Source organism: Podarcis filfolensis (assembly GCF_964270895.1).
Source record: "Podarcis filfolensis genome assembly, chromosome: 5".
In the NCBI taxonomy this organism is placed as follows: domain Eukaryota; kingdom Metazoa; phylum Chordata; class Lepidosauria; order Squamata; family Lacertidae; genus Podarcis; species Podarcis filfolensis.
The window spans coordinates 75,581,788-75,597,257 of record NC_139608.1 but is presented as its reverse complement, the minus strand read 5'-3'; the positions used below and the strand labels follow the sequence as shown (position 1 = coordinate 75,597,257).

Here is a 15,470-nt window from a genome sequence, read left to right as displayed (position 1 = left end):
AACAGGAACTCTGGTGAACACTTGAGTCATTCATAGCAATGGGGCTTTCAAGCATTGTTTTGTATTTTTAATGGAAACTTATAAGAATCTTATCTTCCGATGAACGTACAAATGTAAAGCTGTCATCATGCAGCCCCCATTGGAGGATCTGTAGTGTGGTATCACAATCCTGGATTTGCATGAGCCAAAGTGGTTGGGAAGGTGAAAATGAGTTTAGTAATTTCTTGGGGTGGGAAGAGGAGAGGGGTAATATGGGTGGGGGAATGCAATGGGGTTGGTGAGTAGCGCAAACAGAGGTGCAGCCCCATGTCGTATAATGAAAAGGATTTTGAACACACATCATTTTTAATGCCAATTCCTGGATGCCATTCTGTCAAAAATCAGAGCCCAGGGAAATTAAGGGGTGTGTTTCCCCATGGTATGAAGCCTTAGTTCTCAGTGGAGGATGTCATTGGGCTGCATCTGTTTATACTTGGATATTTTTTAGGGTATGTGTAAACTGCTTTAGTTCACTGGAATGAGTTGGTTGAATATTTGCCTGCATCATTTAGAAGATTTAAGGCCTAATCCAAGCATGGAGAACAATCCCCTTAATGATTCCAAAGAAACCTGCAACTTGATCCTAGCCATGTTCACTTGAAAGTAAGGTGAGCAAATATCCTACTTTATAGAGGAGAGTCCTCTGTTTGAAGTGTTCTCTGGTCCAAGTCTTCTTTAAAGATTAAGAACTATAAGAAGTCGGCAGGGGCTTTGGTCTGTGTGCCTGCTCACAGGTGTGTCCAGGTACTAACTGTTCAAGGGCAACTACAAGGTCCGTGATCCCTCCTTATAGTTTGTAATCTTTCAACCAGGCATGAACCAGAGAATCCTTCAAATAGAGGACTCTTTGCCTTCAACAATTAGTACCTGAACACACTACAGATCCTTTAGTCATTCTCCCCCGCTATGGCAAGATGTATTCTACTCCTATGTAAATGACAGTAATGATTTCCAAATTTGCATATGTAAATATGATGCAAATGTGTGCCATATTTTTGGTGATTGATTTCCTCTTTTTGAGGGAATACATAGGTGGCCACCCTACTTGAAAGGAAGGCCTATTAATTTCAGTGGGATGTAAAAGGTAAAGGTACCCCTGCCCGTACGGGCCAGTCGTGTCCGACTCTGGGGTTGTGCGCCCATCTCACTTAAGAGGCCGGGGGCCAGCGCTGTCCGCAGACACTTCTGGGTCACGTGGCCAGCGTGACAAGCTGCATCTGGCGAGCCAGCGCAGCACACGGAAACGCCGTTTACCTTCCCGCTAGTAAGCGGTCCCTATTTATCTACTTGCACCCGGGGGTGCTTTTGAACTGCTAGGTTGGCAGGCGCTGGGACCCAACGACGGGAGCGCACCCCGCCGCGGGGATTTGAACCGCCGACCTGACGATCGGCAAGTCCTAGGCGCTGAGGTTTTACCCACAGCGCCACCCGCGTCCCTACAGCGCCACCCGCGTCCCTTCAGTGGGATGTACTTCCAAGTAAATATATTTATACTTAAAAGCAAGAAAAAGAATCTTATGCATGTTCACTGAAGCGTAAGTCCTACTGTGTCCAACAGGGCTTACTCCCAGGGAAGTGTGCATAGGATACAGACATGAAAAAAATATAATTATGCCCTGTATTACAGCTACACTTTTTATCATAGCCAACATAAACTAGAGAAGGCATAGGTTCCAGTGATTTAGTTTTTATCCATACAACTTTTCTGGAATTGAAACTTTCATTTGCAAAGGCACAGAAAAATACATTTCCTGGTCTATTTCTGGTTTATGAAGATAACCTTTATGATGTAAAAGTCTTCAGCCAGTCTGCTTGGAACAAAGCATCAACAGAAGCCAGGGCTCCACAATCATGCAAATGTCTCGGGTGGTGGTAGTCTGAAGCCTCTTTTATGAGCAGTGAAATGCCAACTTCCAGTGCACACTTTTAGACCAGAAATATCAGGTGTTTCCACCCTGGATGGGCAAGCTTGCAGGATCTGAAGTTTTGTTTTGTTTTTGTGAAAACAACTTTGTAATGAGGCTAAGCTATTTTAATACACCCAGATGAAATGACATTTGCACTGTATGTGTGCATATTTTATTCAGAGAGGGAAAAGAATATACACTGGGTCCTTCTACATGTAAAGGTTATCTGTCTATCTATCTTTGAGGTTTTCATAGAATTGTAGAATTGTAGAGTTGGAAGGGACCCTGAGGATCATCTAGTCCAACCCCCTGCAATGCAGGAATATGCAGTTATCCCATACGAGGATCGAACTTGCAACCTTGGCATTATCAGCAGCATGTTCTAACTAACTGATCTCTCTCTCTCTCTCTCTCTCTCTCTCTCTCTCTCTCTCTCTCTCTCTCTCTCTCATTGATGATATTAAGTTGACCTCAATACTCATTATTTTGTGTTAGGATACAGGAGTGGTAATCTTAATTTTAATCTTTTAATCTATTTCACTCCACTATCCATATGATTAACACACTTTTTACAAACCTAGGTAAAGGGAAAGGTACCCCTGACCATAAGGTCCAGTTGCAGATGACTCTGGGGTTGTGGCACTCATCTTGCCCGATAGGCCTAGGGAGCTGGCGTTTGTCCACAGACAGCTTCCAGGTCATGTGGCCAGCATGACTAAGCTGCTTCTGGCGAACCAGAGCAGTGCACGGAAATGCTCTTTACCTTCCCGCTGGAGTGGTACCTATTTATCTATTTGCACTGGTGTGCTTTTGAACTGCTAGGTGGGCAGGAGCTGGGGCCGAACAACAGGAGCTCACCCCGTCGCAGGGATTCGAACCGCCGACCTTCCGATCGGCAAGCCCTAGGCTCAGTGGTTTAGACCACAGTGCCACCCTAGGAAGGCTAAATATTTCACTAAGCCCTGTTAACGTTCCAGGATTTTTGAATTCCTTGTATAGCTCTTGCAAACCTTACTTGCTGTGGTAGAATAGCACACAGGCAGTTGAGTCTTGTGCCAAGTATCTGCCGCTGTCAAATGGAATCCTTACAAATGTTGCCAATTTTCCCTTCCGTTTCCTATTATGTTTGTTTGCTGCTTAGCTAAACTGCTTTAGGAGTTTTAGCTTCAAGAACAAAAAAGTCAGAGGTGCCATTTCTTTGAGAGGGAGGGGAGGTGCGAAGGGATTTCAGGAGGGAGCAAAATTTTCAGTACGGTTCAAATAACTGCTATCAGAAGTTTTCAAAACTGAATTGCAAGAAGGCATGCATTTTCAGAGTGTTCTATACACTTTTCATTATTAGCACTTTTATTAGGGTTTTTCAGGAAACGTATTATATCCCAACTGTGTATAAAATGAAGGCACAGACTGGATTGCAGCTACAACATTGTAAATCTCACAATTTCCTATTACATGTGTCCTTTTGAAAGTTCGTAAGCCTTAAACAACATGCCCTATAAAGGTAGCGCCAAACTATGCATTAAGTTAAAAATGTAGTTTCTTTATCCGTGCTTATTTTTAAGACTTTAAATAAATAGTAGCCCAAGGGGTCCTGATTTTTACGGTGTTGTAGAGGAAAGGGGTTAACTATTTTCTCTCACACAACACAAATCTCTCCAAGTGCCATGTGGCACACAAAGGAAGCTGCCGTTGGTAAAATAAAAATGGGACATTCCCTTTTGCTTATATCTTGCATTTGTCTCTTCTCTTTTTATACTGTTTGAGAGCAGGAAGATATGATGGAATAAAATAGCCCTTTAAAGCAGCCACCTTCCAGTGTTACTTGATATTGTTATGATGATGCTATTGTGCTCTGTCAAGCAAGGAAGAAACCATCGTCCTGGGCTTTGTCTAGCTTGCTTGCTTGCTTGCTTAATGGACTTTGGCTGGTGGCTATAAGCTACTGGAATCTTCTGGACGTAACTAGCAGTCAGGGCGAGAGTTTGAATCAGTGTTCTGGCTGCACTTGTGTGTGGCAGAGGAAGGGAACAAAAAGCAGTTTAAATTTGGGCCACAAAAAGAAACCATACTGACATTCTGCAGCTGGCTTAGGAAATCAGCAATACTGTTGGTGTTTTGAAGGTGAGCGCTGTCTGTCTGGTTAGCTTCTACCATTTCCTCCATCAGGAATGGAGAAGTAATTTGATTCAGTAGGCATTCAAAGCTAAATCTGTCAGATTTGCACCAAACAAACCCCAAAACATAAAACCATTCTTCACACCTTATGCTGAACTTACATCTGCTTCCATCCTATTTTTGCTCTGACCTACTCTTTGGATAGCAATATCTTGGCAATTCTCATGGTTCTTTGGGAAAGGTTTGCTACCCTGCAGCTTTTGCCTTTGCTGTTAGTCTGAGATGACACCAGTGCCAGGTGATCCCTCCTAGTGATTTGTGGGTCCCCCCCTTCCTTTTTTGGTCTCAGCCTTGCTATACTTTTCTCTTTTATCCTCCCATCTTCCCTCTCCAACTGAGACTCAATAAATTACCTGTGTGACACGCTAAGCTTTCTCTGGCAGAGAGCCTGGGAAATCAAATCTGTTCCCAAACCTAGGCCTCCCATTTGAAAGTGAAGTGTTTTCTTGTAGCTAAATCAGGTCACCTCCTTTGGAGGAAAAGAAGAGGAAAATCATATCCCTATAATTAACAAGGAGTAAATTTAGATAATGCAGCTGGCATAAATTTATGGGAAGGGTCAAGAAGGAAATAATTTTGCAAGCATGCCATCTCTCCCTGTACTGCACAGCTTTATCGTGTTCTAACCTTACGAAAGGAGCCATTGGGTTTCCTTATCTACTATTGATCTAAAGTCAATATCTTCTTTTTTCCATTTTTGTTGTTGAAATACTCTTATGTAGCTTTGCTAAATGTAGATTTTATTTATTTAATTACTAATGGGCTGAATCTGGAGCATGGGTTATTCAGTGGCGCTCAGTGGATTCTTTTTGAAAACTGGTGGCTCTCCATGGTTTCTTGCTCTTTCTAAGTTGTGAAGTAATTGTGCTTCAACAGTAGTAAACTGTCCCATTGGTCCGATAGCCAGAAATAGGAAGCAGAGGGGGAGTGTTGGTGCTGGGGCTGAACGATGGAAAAGAAAGGAAAAACAGTTAAAATCCAAGATCATAAAATGATTCCATAGTTATCAGATGGCCCCAAATATGTGGTCTCAGACATCCTAGAACTTCAGAACAACAAATGTTTTGTTGAATATAGGCAGGTTTTCTAGCAAATTGGTGCCACAAATGTGCACCAGACCCTAAAGCTGCAGGATATGCTTTCCTTAACTAAGGTTCACTTATTTGGGATATCAGGTCATTTACTCCTGTTCCCTCAGAGTTGTTTCCCAAAGTACTCAATACAGTTCTAACATTTCACAACAGAGATGCCCAACTACTTCATGCTGTGTTTTCCAGAGAGTATTCTGTGAGCTTGAGAAACATTTTCCCACACAAACTGACCTCATGGATGGTCAGGCTTAGTAATAAATTTGGTACCATATATCAGTAAGGCAGTTGTAGTCAATGTGGTGTTTTCAAGATCTTGCTGGACTACAACTCCCATCATTCAAACCATTGACTAAGGCTGGCTGGCACTTATAGGAGTTTTAGTCCCAGTCATCTGGATGGTACTATATTGGCTCCCTCCGGAGTAAGGTACTCCTCACAGTTATAGGAAAGAAATACACTCAGCTATAGCCAGGACATTGCATTCAAAATCTGAAGATGTAGTGATAAAGTGTGAACTATCACGATTTGAAAACATTTCCCTCAAATTAAACATTATATTATTTCAATTTGCTAAGTAAATAAAACTAACCTTGTTTTCCTTCTGTAAAAGAGAAATTGTGAAGGGATTTATCACACCTTGACCAATATTTTTTTGGCAGTACTGAAGCATCGTCATTCAGGGCATGCATACTCTTCTTTGGAAGTACCTTTTTGATCTTTCTCTGAAATCTGAAAAAAGGGGGGGTGGAGATTGAAACTGAAAATACATGATTCTTTTTGCATTAAGAGCAAAAAAACCCCACACATTCATGCTGCCTTTGTTCTGAAGGAAGTAATAACTGATTCAGTTTAACAAGCTACCAAAACATTCAGAATTTGTTCAACAGTCAATCTTAGGCCTTCAAAAGTGTTCTTCTTTTTCAGATTTTTAAGTGTCATACATGGTGTTGTTGTTTAATGCTCAAGATTGAGTTCTCCATGCTGCATTCTAGACATGCTTGGAGGACATTCCTTTTTAAAGGAATGCAAAGCCCAGCACAGCCTCTTAATACTGGGGTGTGCATACATTTTATAATGAGCAAAACATTGAATTGATCGGTTCCAATTAGGATTCATTTCCATTATCCCTTTCATCACTCATTCATAAGTGTCTGGGAGGGGGGATAACTTTCTCTGGCAGCAGTGGAGGTCCTCTTGGTGGTTGTCTCCAGCCATAGAAATTCTATCATTTATTTTGTCATGTTAGTCTCCCTCTGTGTACACTGCTTGTGTCATTCCAGGGCATTCTGAGAAAATGGCAGCTGCCAGCCAATGGAGACCATTTTCTGTTGGCTTCTATCTCCACTCCTCCAGAGTGTCTCAGAATGTTACAGTGTCACATTTGGGGGAAATAAAATAGCAGCTTCCAGGAGATAATCACAAAAATCCAATCCACCATCAAGGGCTTCTTCTGTACTGTATATTACAAATGTATATATTTACGGTATATTACATTTTTGCCCTGCTATTCCTCCAAGGAGGCCCTGCAGTATTGGTGGCCCATAATCCTCACAATAATTATGTGAAGTAGATAAGACAGTGTCTCGGTGACTGGCCCAAGGCCACCCATTGAGATTCAGAGCTGAGCAGGGATTTGAGAACCTTGGTCTCCCTCGTCAACAGATTGTGAAATCATTGTGCAACAAAGTTATCAGCAACCTACTTGTGCATTCTCTTGTACAATCTTGTTTTGTTGATGTAAAATATTTCACCAGCAGAATAAATATAACACTAAGTGTCTTTAACTTAGCACTATGTTCAGGGCCGTCTTTAGCATATACACCGCTGGGGTGCAAAGATCCGCCCAGCGCCCCCAAATTTAGTTTAGCCCCCCCAAATTAACATTTATTGAGTTTTTTAGGGGAGGGGGGAAGCCAAAGTTTTTGACCTTTTTTTAGGGGAGCGAACTCAAAGTTATTGAGCTTTATTTGGGGTGGAAGTAATCACTTACCTGTAAAAATGACGCAGAGGAAAAAACTACTTTTGTTTCCTGACTCATCAGGAATATTTGGCGCTAAGGAGTAATAGAGGAGGGGGGCAGGGACTTGCGTTCCATTGCTTTTCACTGCCACCGATCGAAAGGGACCGGTATACAGTAGGTATACATTTGGTGCCCCCCAGAATTCGGTGCTCAGGTGCCCCGCACCCCTTGCACTCTCCAGGTAAATATGGCCCTGACTATGTTGTATACAACCATTTATTCTCTAGATATTTTGAGACCTCTTGAAACTTGGGCACATTTCTAGTTTGCTTGCTGGTAAATCCAGCCCACCCTAGATCAGCCACTGTTGTTTCATACAAAGTTCGGAAAACAAATTGCATAGGTCTTTTAAATAGTCTGCTGAATAGATTGGCTTAAGTTTAACAACAGAACATTACAAGTGAAATGAATTAGCTTCAAAAAAAATAATACTCTAAGGCGGTTGAGGCCAAATTTTATCTGCAAATTTGCTGGTTGGTTATTGAATATTTTTAGATTTGTATATGATATTCCTTGATAACTGATTTCATTATATGATATTTGCCAATAGTTGATGTCATGGTAGTATTTAATAAATGATATGTAATGGCATTTTATAAGTGATAATAACATGGCTACAAAACAGTTGTATTTAGTATCTGAGAGTGTTTGATAGTTTATATGCAGCTGTCGACTGACAGCTGATAGGAAATCAGATTTCATGTGTGATATTTGCCAAAACATTTAAACAAACCTAAAGCACCCGACTTTTGAGGCAGAATGTACATATTCAGAATGTAAAACTAAACAGTGCATTCAAAATATCACATTCAAAGTTGGTGAAGAGAAATGGTCAGATGTCTAGTATTTGCCAATATTAATTTCACTTCTGAAAAGCAGCATGTGCCCTCTATGCAGTGCTATTTTTCTAGAAAAAAGATGCCAGAACTCACCATGAATGCCTTCCTTGTTCTTTTATAATGGCAATGGTGTCCACCTGAGAAGTGATGGAACTAAGTTCCTGTGAATTCTGGCTGAAAAACCTCTGTGCCTCAGCAGGTTCACTTTTTCAGTAGACATGACTTGGCCACAGATTTCTAGATTTTCTCTTCTTTCTTTTTTAAAATACTTTTTGTTAAGTTTTCAAAAGCAAACTCAAAGAAGAACATAAGTCAAATTTCCAAAAACAAAGTCCACTTAAACTCTTGCATCCAGCATCTTAGTGTTTTCTTATTTACACTGTGCTTTGTCGCGCTCAGACTTCCTTCCTTCCCTGCTTCGGCTTTCACACATTTCACACCTACTCCTACAGATTCTTATTGACCCTCCACCCACATCACAAGATTTAAGTTAATCCTGCTACAGTTTTTAAACTTCTACAATTATTCCGTATATATACAACAAATTTATTCTACTCCTTTTCGAACTTTGTTACTTTTTGATGTCTAATCTTATTAGTCATTTTCGCCAACTCTGCATATTCCCAGCTTTCTAGATTTTCATCTACCTGTTTTTTTTTCCTCCTCAGCCTGTGACCTGATGACCCTGGGGATATTAGCCTTAGTCACCTCCACCGGATGTGCTTCTGCCAACGCCCTGCAGTCTTTGACAGATGCCATGCACATCCCCCACCTCTTCGTACAGCGCAACACAGGAGGGTCCCCACGGACAGCTTGCCACCTAAATCCTAGCCTTGAGGAGGACGAATACACGCTAGCAGCCAGGCCGCCTGTTCGCCTCAATGATGTTATGCTGAAGCTAGTCACCGAATTGCGATGGCAGAAATTTATAGTGTTCTATGACAGCGATTACGGTAAGTGCAATGAATCATTTCAGAAACATCCCCTGAGTCTCCATTTCTTTGAATGTTCTGTATCCTCTCTTTCCGCTGAAGAAAATAGACCAAAGACATGTTTTGGTATGATACTTTGGGTTTTTTGTGTAACCAACGGGGAAAACGTGTTGAATGGACACAGTTTTTTCTTGCTTTTTTTCTTTCTTTTGAGTGAAAGGTTGCTGTGAAAACTAATTTTCAGCCAGACTACAAGTTGCTTAGCAACACCTTATCAAGACAGCTGAAGTTTGATTCATCTCACAATTTTTCAGTAAAATATTAATAAACTGTTGACACTGATTGGCAGGGTTCATATACTGTATGCAAGGCAGTACACAACAAGAGTTCCTAAACCAGTCCTCTGTGATCTGCTTCTTTTCAAGTCTCCGTGTTGCTTGCTTTAAAAATTAATTTTCCGTATTGCCACATGTGTAATTTATTTCTTTACAGCATTTCCCCTACTTCTCCTTTCTGGACTAGATATCATTGCAACCTATTCCTCACATGATAGGATTAGCATTTCCTCTGTGTCATAGGTACAGTCCACATGAAGAATTTATTTCTGGCGTGAAACTTCAGACTTGATCTCTGCTGCCATGCTGAAGTGTTTGGAGAGCAGAAACTTCTGACCTGAGGTCCAAACTAAATGAGACGGTGTTCATGTAATAATGAGCAATTTTAGGTTGTGGCTTTAAAAAAGTGAGTAGTGGGCACAGAGAGGGAGAAATCCAAATCTGAACCCATGAGACTTTAACCTGCCCCTCTCCTCCATGCTGGAAGAAAAGCTTCCATTAGCACAAAAGGGAGGTTCTCTTTCAATGTGAATAGCAGATACAGAGTTCCCCCAATCCAGATCAGGAATGCAGTCTGTAAGGCAAATTAGCGTATTTGCTGGCTCCCCAAAAGCAGAGCAGGGGAACTGCTTCCCTCTTATGGTTGATGCAACCAATCATTGTGACCGATGGGTTAGAAAGAGGCAGATGATTGACTCCTCCCACATGGTTGCACCATTCACTTTTACTTGAGGTACATCACTGTGCCCATGTGTGAAAGGGACCTTACCATATGCAAGTACAAGCTTAGGAAAGATCTGGGCACGGGGCTGGATGTGTGTGAGATACATGTCAAACAGATGTCAAAGCCAGACAAAGGTAGAATCCCAGAGCTCACTCTGAAAGTTAGGCATGGAAAGAAGACAGATGTCCTCATCAGGATCAAAGCACTCAAGGCCTGGAAGGTGGAAAGCAAATAGTGAAGTGGGGCTGGGAATAAAAACCACATGCATGCTATCATGAACCTGCTCTCATAAGGAGATTTGAGCCCCTTATTTGCAGTTTCTTCTCCATGGTAGATGCGCCCCTTAGAAAGATGGTGTTGGAAGCTGATATCTGACTCACCCATCTTAGGCCATATGTTTTGAAAGTATACTCTAGTAGCATAATTTTGCTTTGGAAGACATAGTCAGTCAATTTTGGACTTGTGATATTTGCAAATGTGGGGTCAAGTGGATGAGAAAGGTCGCCCTGTAGATGTTTCTGCTACAATGAGCAACTGGGAGAGAAAAAGATATGGCTGCCAATGAAGAAGTGATGTTTCTTAACAATCAACACTTAACTAGGCATTTTATTAATCTGATTTAGGATGAACAACAACAACAACAACAACAACAACAACAACAACAACAACAACTTATTTATACCCTGCCCATCTGGCTGGGTTTCCCCAGCCACTCTGGGTGGCTTTCAACAAAATATTAAAATATAACCGTCTGTTAAACATTAAAAGCTTCCCTAAACAGATGTCTTCTAAAAGTCTGGTAGTTTGTCTTTGACATCTGGTGGGAGGGCGTTCCACAGGGCGGGTGCCACTACCAAGAAGGCCCCCTGCCTGGTTCCCTGTAACTTGGCTTCTTGCAGTGAGGGAACCACCAGAAGGCCCTTGGCACTGGACCTCAGTGTCTGTGCAGAACAATGGGGGTGGAGAAGCTCCTTCAGGTCTACTGGACCGAGGCCATTTAGGGCTTTAAAGGTCAGCACCAACACTTTGAATTGTGCTTAGAAACGTACTGGGAGCCAATGTAGGTCTTTCAAGTTATGTGGTCTCGGCGGCCGCTCCCTGTCACCAGTCTAGCTGCCGCGTTCTGGATTAGTTGCAGTTTCCGGGTCATCTTCAAAGGTAGCGCCACATAGAGTGCATTGCAGTAGTCCAAGCGGGAGATAACTAGAACATGCACCACTCTGGCGAGACAGTCCGCAGGCAGGTAGGGTCTCAGCCTGCGTACCAGATGGAGCTGGTAAACAGCTGCCTTGGACACAGAATTGACTTGCGCCTCCATGGACAGCTGTGAGTCCAAAATGACTCCCAGGCTGCACCTCGTCCTTCAGGGGCACAGTTACCCCATTCAGGACCAGCATTACGGTATAGGAACTGGGTGTGAAAAGCCCCCTTGGCACCTTCTGCTGTTTTCTGAATGACAACAAGTCTTGCATTACTCATGACATGTAATTTCTAGAGCACTGATACTTTGGAAACATATCTGAAAAGGGGGTTCTAAGTTTTGCACGCTGCAGAAAACCTGGTTGCTGTTGTTGGGGAGTGTAGTGAACAAATCACAACAGAAAGGGGCACAACATATATTCTTAAGGCCACATACATGCTTGCGGTTGGGCTCAAAGAAGTCTGTTTGTAGCAGCAATAGTGGATACCCTACTGCTGTCCCTGGAAGCCTATCTGAGACCCTCTGATAAAGATGATTTGTTTTTGTTTTGCACTAACTAAAATAGCTAACATACACCCTTACTTAATTTTTTAATTTTGTTTGTGGTGTGGTGACCTTGGACAAGCAACTGACAATTGTTTTGGTTTATTTTTGTGTATTTATTTCATTTAAAATACTTGTATTCTTATTTAAGTGTGGGCGGGGGGAACATTTCACATACAATTAAAATACAGTACTGTTAAAACTCAAACTTATAATCATTAAATTCTGCTAAAAATATAAACTGCATTTTTATTTTTTTTTAAATCTGCACAAACACTTTGTTTGGAAATAATGAACTGCATGTATTTGTGTTTGCATTTTACCGCATTGTGAAGGAACTATTGAATAAGCAGATGAAGAGAGCATTTAGAGCTGAGAGAAACATGTTTTATATATAGTAAACAGATAACAAAGTGCCTAATTTTGCCAACATTATGCTTTTGTTCTACTCTGTGGCAAAGCTTCAGTATAATTAAGAGTGGGGTGGAGGGGCAGAGAACCTTTTAAAACCAAAGTGGATCCATTTTTAGGAAATGCAAAGATGCATTTAAATGGCAAGTTTGTGAATTAAAACTAGTTTTGTAGGCATTATGGCCCTATACCAACTTAAAGTGAAGGGAAATATGAAAGCCACCATTTCATATTAGGCACTGGATCCAATTTTGCAAAAAAAAAATAAGATATGAGAATGCCTCATAAAATAGTAGAACATGTTCCAGTTCTGATTTACTTCTGTTCCATTAATTTCAGTGGGGCATAGAAATCCAGTCCTTTGAATGCTTTATATTCAGAAGTGAATCCAACTGAATTCAATGAAGTTCTTAGGAAATGAGCATAAGATTGTGGCCCTAGTCCCTACTGATTGCAACAGAAATGTTTGGAGAGTAGATTATTTTTCTATGTTGAATAATCATGCCAAACCACTCTATTGAATTAATCCCCATTTCTATAGGAAAAATCAGTCATTGGTGAAGTAAGAAATGGCTGAGGGAAGAGGCAGACAAGAAGAGAGAAAATATTAAGGTCGATAGAAAGTATAAAATATGTCTTTATTTTAAAGATGTTTGAGAGGAACAGGGATATCATGATATTTCTTTGTAAGGTTTCCGTTCTGTACCAGCTAACCTGGGAGTAAGAGAGTTACATCTGAGTAGATGCATATTATAGGATTGTGCTGTGGATGTTTGTAAAATGTTAGGCAGGTTGAAGGATGATAAGGCTCTCTGGGCATCAAGACATCCGTGTATTGAGTTAATATGTGGTTAGATCAGTTAGATAAATATTGGAAAATTTTATATTTCAAGGAAGCACACAGTCCCATTGGTCATCAAATTGTATTTCTTCATTTTCCTCTGATAAATTATTCTTCAAGCATCATACATGCCAAGCTTTGTTTAGGAGCAGTCTGGTGTTATACACACACACACACACACACACACACACACACACCTCTACTTGTGGCACGAAGACATATTACACGACAAAGCTTGACTTGCATTATGCCATCTTTGGACTGCATCTTGGATCACCTGGTATACTGTTTTTGTACAATACAATATTCAAGTTAATACACTGATACTGGAATGGACCACCTTAGTATACGGTACAGCATTTCTACGTAAATGCTTTCCTGCAACAGTGCAAATTCAATTCTGATCAAACTTTCCAAAACCCAGGGAAACAAACTTCCGGATGAAAACTGATAGGTGAGGCTGTGTGGAATGTTGAGAAAAAACAATGGAGTTTTAAATGTGTGTTGCAAATGGGAATGCTGTGGTATTATGTGAAGTTAAAATATGACTGTTTCTCTGGATTTGTAGAGCTTGGTCCCTGTTGCCTAGTAACTACTAAAAACTTGCCATCTGCCAGTAGTTCCTTAATTATTTGTCTAGAATATGAGATATTGGATCTTTGCAGAAGTTCACACAGGAGTTTCAGTGTAGTGCAAAATAGGAAGTATATGATGGAATATGGTAAACTAGGTAGTGGAATCCAGAGGTTTGGTGCACAATCATATTACTCCTATTTACTATATCACCTCAAGATCAGCTATTGATCTCCCATGTCACATTGCAGAGGTAGGCGTTATGTATTCGCTACTAGTACAGGATGTTTTGCTGGGAGCTGGTATGCTTAATGTCAGCACCTCAGATATTCATTTGTTTTTCTAACCCTCTCTTCCTTTTAGAAAGCACAGAGCATGTTAGCTACATAGGAGTGCCAGTGGTCTTCTGTCTAGGCACTCAGTTAGGTCCACAATAGGGAAAGACAGCTTTTCTCACTTTTCCAAGCATCAGTTTGCCACATGTCCACATAAATTTGCAATATAAAAATATATTAAAAATGAAAAATTGTCAACATTTTACTGCACAATTCTTCTAATGTACACATTTTTCTTAGCAAATTTGCCTATTAGCTACACGTTTGCAAGCAGTTTCCCTCAGCATCACATATATCAGGCATGTCCGACAGGTTGATCATGATCTACCTTAAAAACGTTCAACAACTTTGCCTCCCCCCCCCCATGGGTTGATCACAGTATTTTTATACTGTGAGTAGATGGCATTCTACCAGTGTGGTGTAGTGGTTAAGAGCGGTAGACTCGTAATCTGGGGAACCGGGTTCACGTCTCCACTCCTCCAAATGCAGCTGCTGGGTGACCTTGGGCTAGTCACACTTCTTTGAAGTCTCTCAGCCCCACTCAATTCACAGAGTGTTTGTTGTGGGGGAGGAAGGGAAAGGAGAATGTTAGCCGCTTTGAGACTCCTTCGGGTAGTGATAAAGCGGGATATCAAATCCAAACTCCTCCTCCTCCTCCTCCTCCTCCTCCTCCTCCTCCTCCTCCTCCTCTTCTTCTTCTTCTTCTTCTTCTTCTTCTTCTTCTTCTTCTTCTTCTTCTTCTTCTTCTTCTCCTCCTCCTCCTCCTCCTCCTTCTCTTGGGAGTTGGATGTGCCTGACATATATAAACTAATATAAACATTTTTGTGCATACTTTCTGCTAGTACAGTGATACCTTGGAAGTCAAATGGAATCCATTTCGGAAGTCTGTTCGACTTCCAAAACGTTCGGGAACCAAGGTGCAGCTTCCGATTGGCTGCAGGAAGCTCCTGCAGCCAATCAGAAGCCGTGGCAGACATTTGGGTTCCAAAGAATGTTCGCAAACCGGAACAATCACTTCTGGATTTGCGATGTTTGGGAGCCAAAACGTTCAACTGGCAAGGCGTTCGACTTCTGAGGTACGACTGTATATGCATTCATCGACACCTTTTTTGGGGGGTTGGGGAACTGCATCATAAAATTTGTGTGAATTTTGAAGGGCTCCTGTGTTTCAGTTTGCATATTGTTCTGGGATGTGCAAATTAGGTAGGTTCATGCTAAAAATGCAAAGAAAACTGAATCACTTCCCCATCCCTAGCCTACACTTGGTTAGTTTCAGTGGATTCCCCTAGATCATTTAACTGTAGCCTTCTTTCGTTTTCTTCCTACACACTTATATATAGGTCTTGGGTGGAATACTAATCAGGGCAACAACATGATTTTAAACCTTTATTTCTGACACATTCTCATAGCTTTACCGTAAGCTTTTGCCTCGGTTTTTTCTTTAATGCATTTGTAGCTGTCTGGAAATGGAAAAAGAACCCTTCTCCCCACGCCCCCGTTCCGT

At 41.4% G+C, this 15,470-nt stretch overlaps 1 protein-coding gene and 1 long non-coding RNA gene across 7 annotated transcripts in view; one reads left to right on the top strand and one right to left on the bottom strand.

Annotated features, from left to right (window-relative positions):
- Nucleotides 1-15,470, top strand: part of GRID1 (glutamate ionotropic receptor delta type subunit 1) — a 702,351-nt gene that overhangs the window by 295,287 nt on the left and 391,594 nt on the right. For all 6 annotated transcript variants that reach the window (XM_083614626.1, XM_083614625.1, XM_083614628.1 and 3 more), the window contains exon 3: nucleotides 8,740-9,024. In XM_083614626.1, the coding sequence (XP_083470752.1) occupies nucleotides 8,740-9,024 (285 nt within the window). The remainder of the gene's footprint in view (nucleotides 1-8,739; nucleotides 9,025-15,470) is intronic.
- Nucleotides 1-15,470, bottom strand: part of LOC310763053 — a 199,942-nt gene that overhangs the window by 119,137 nt on the left and 65,335 nt on the right. The window lies entirely within an intron of this gene.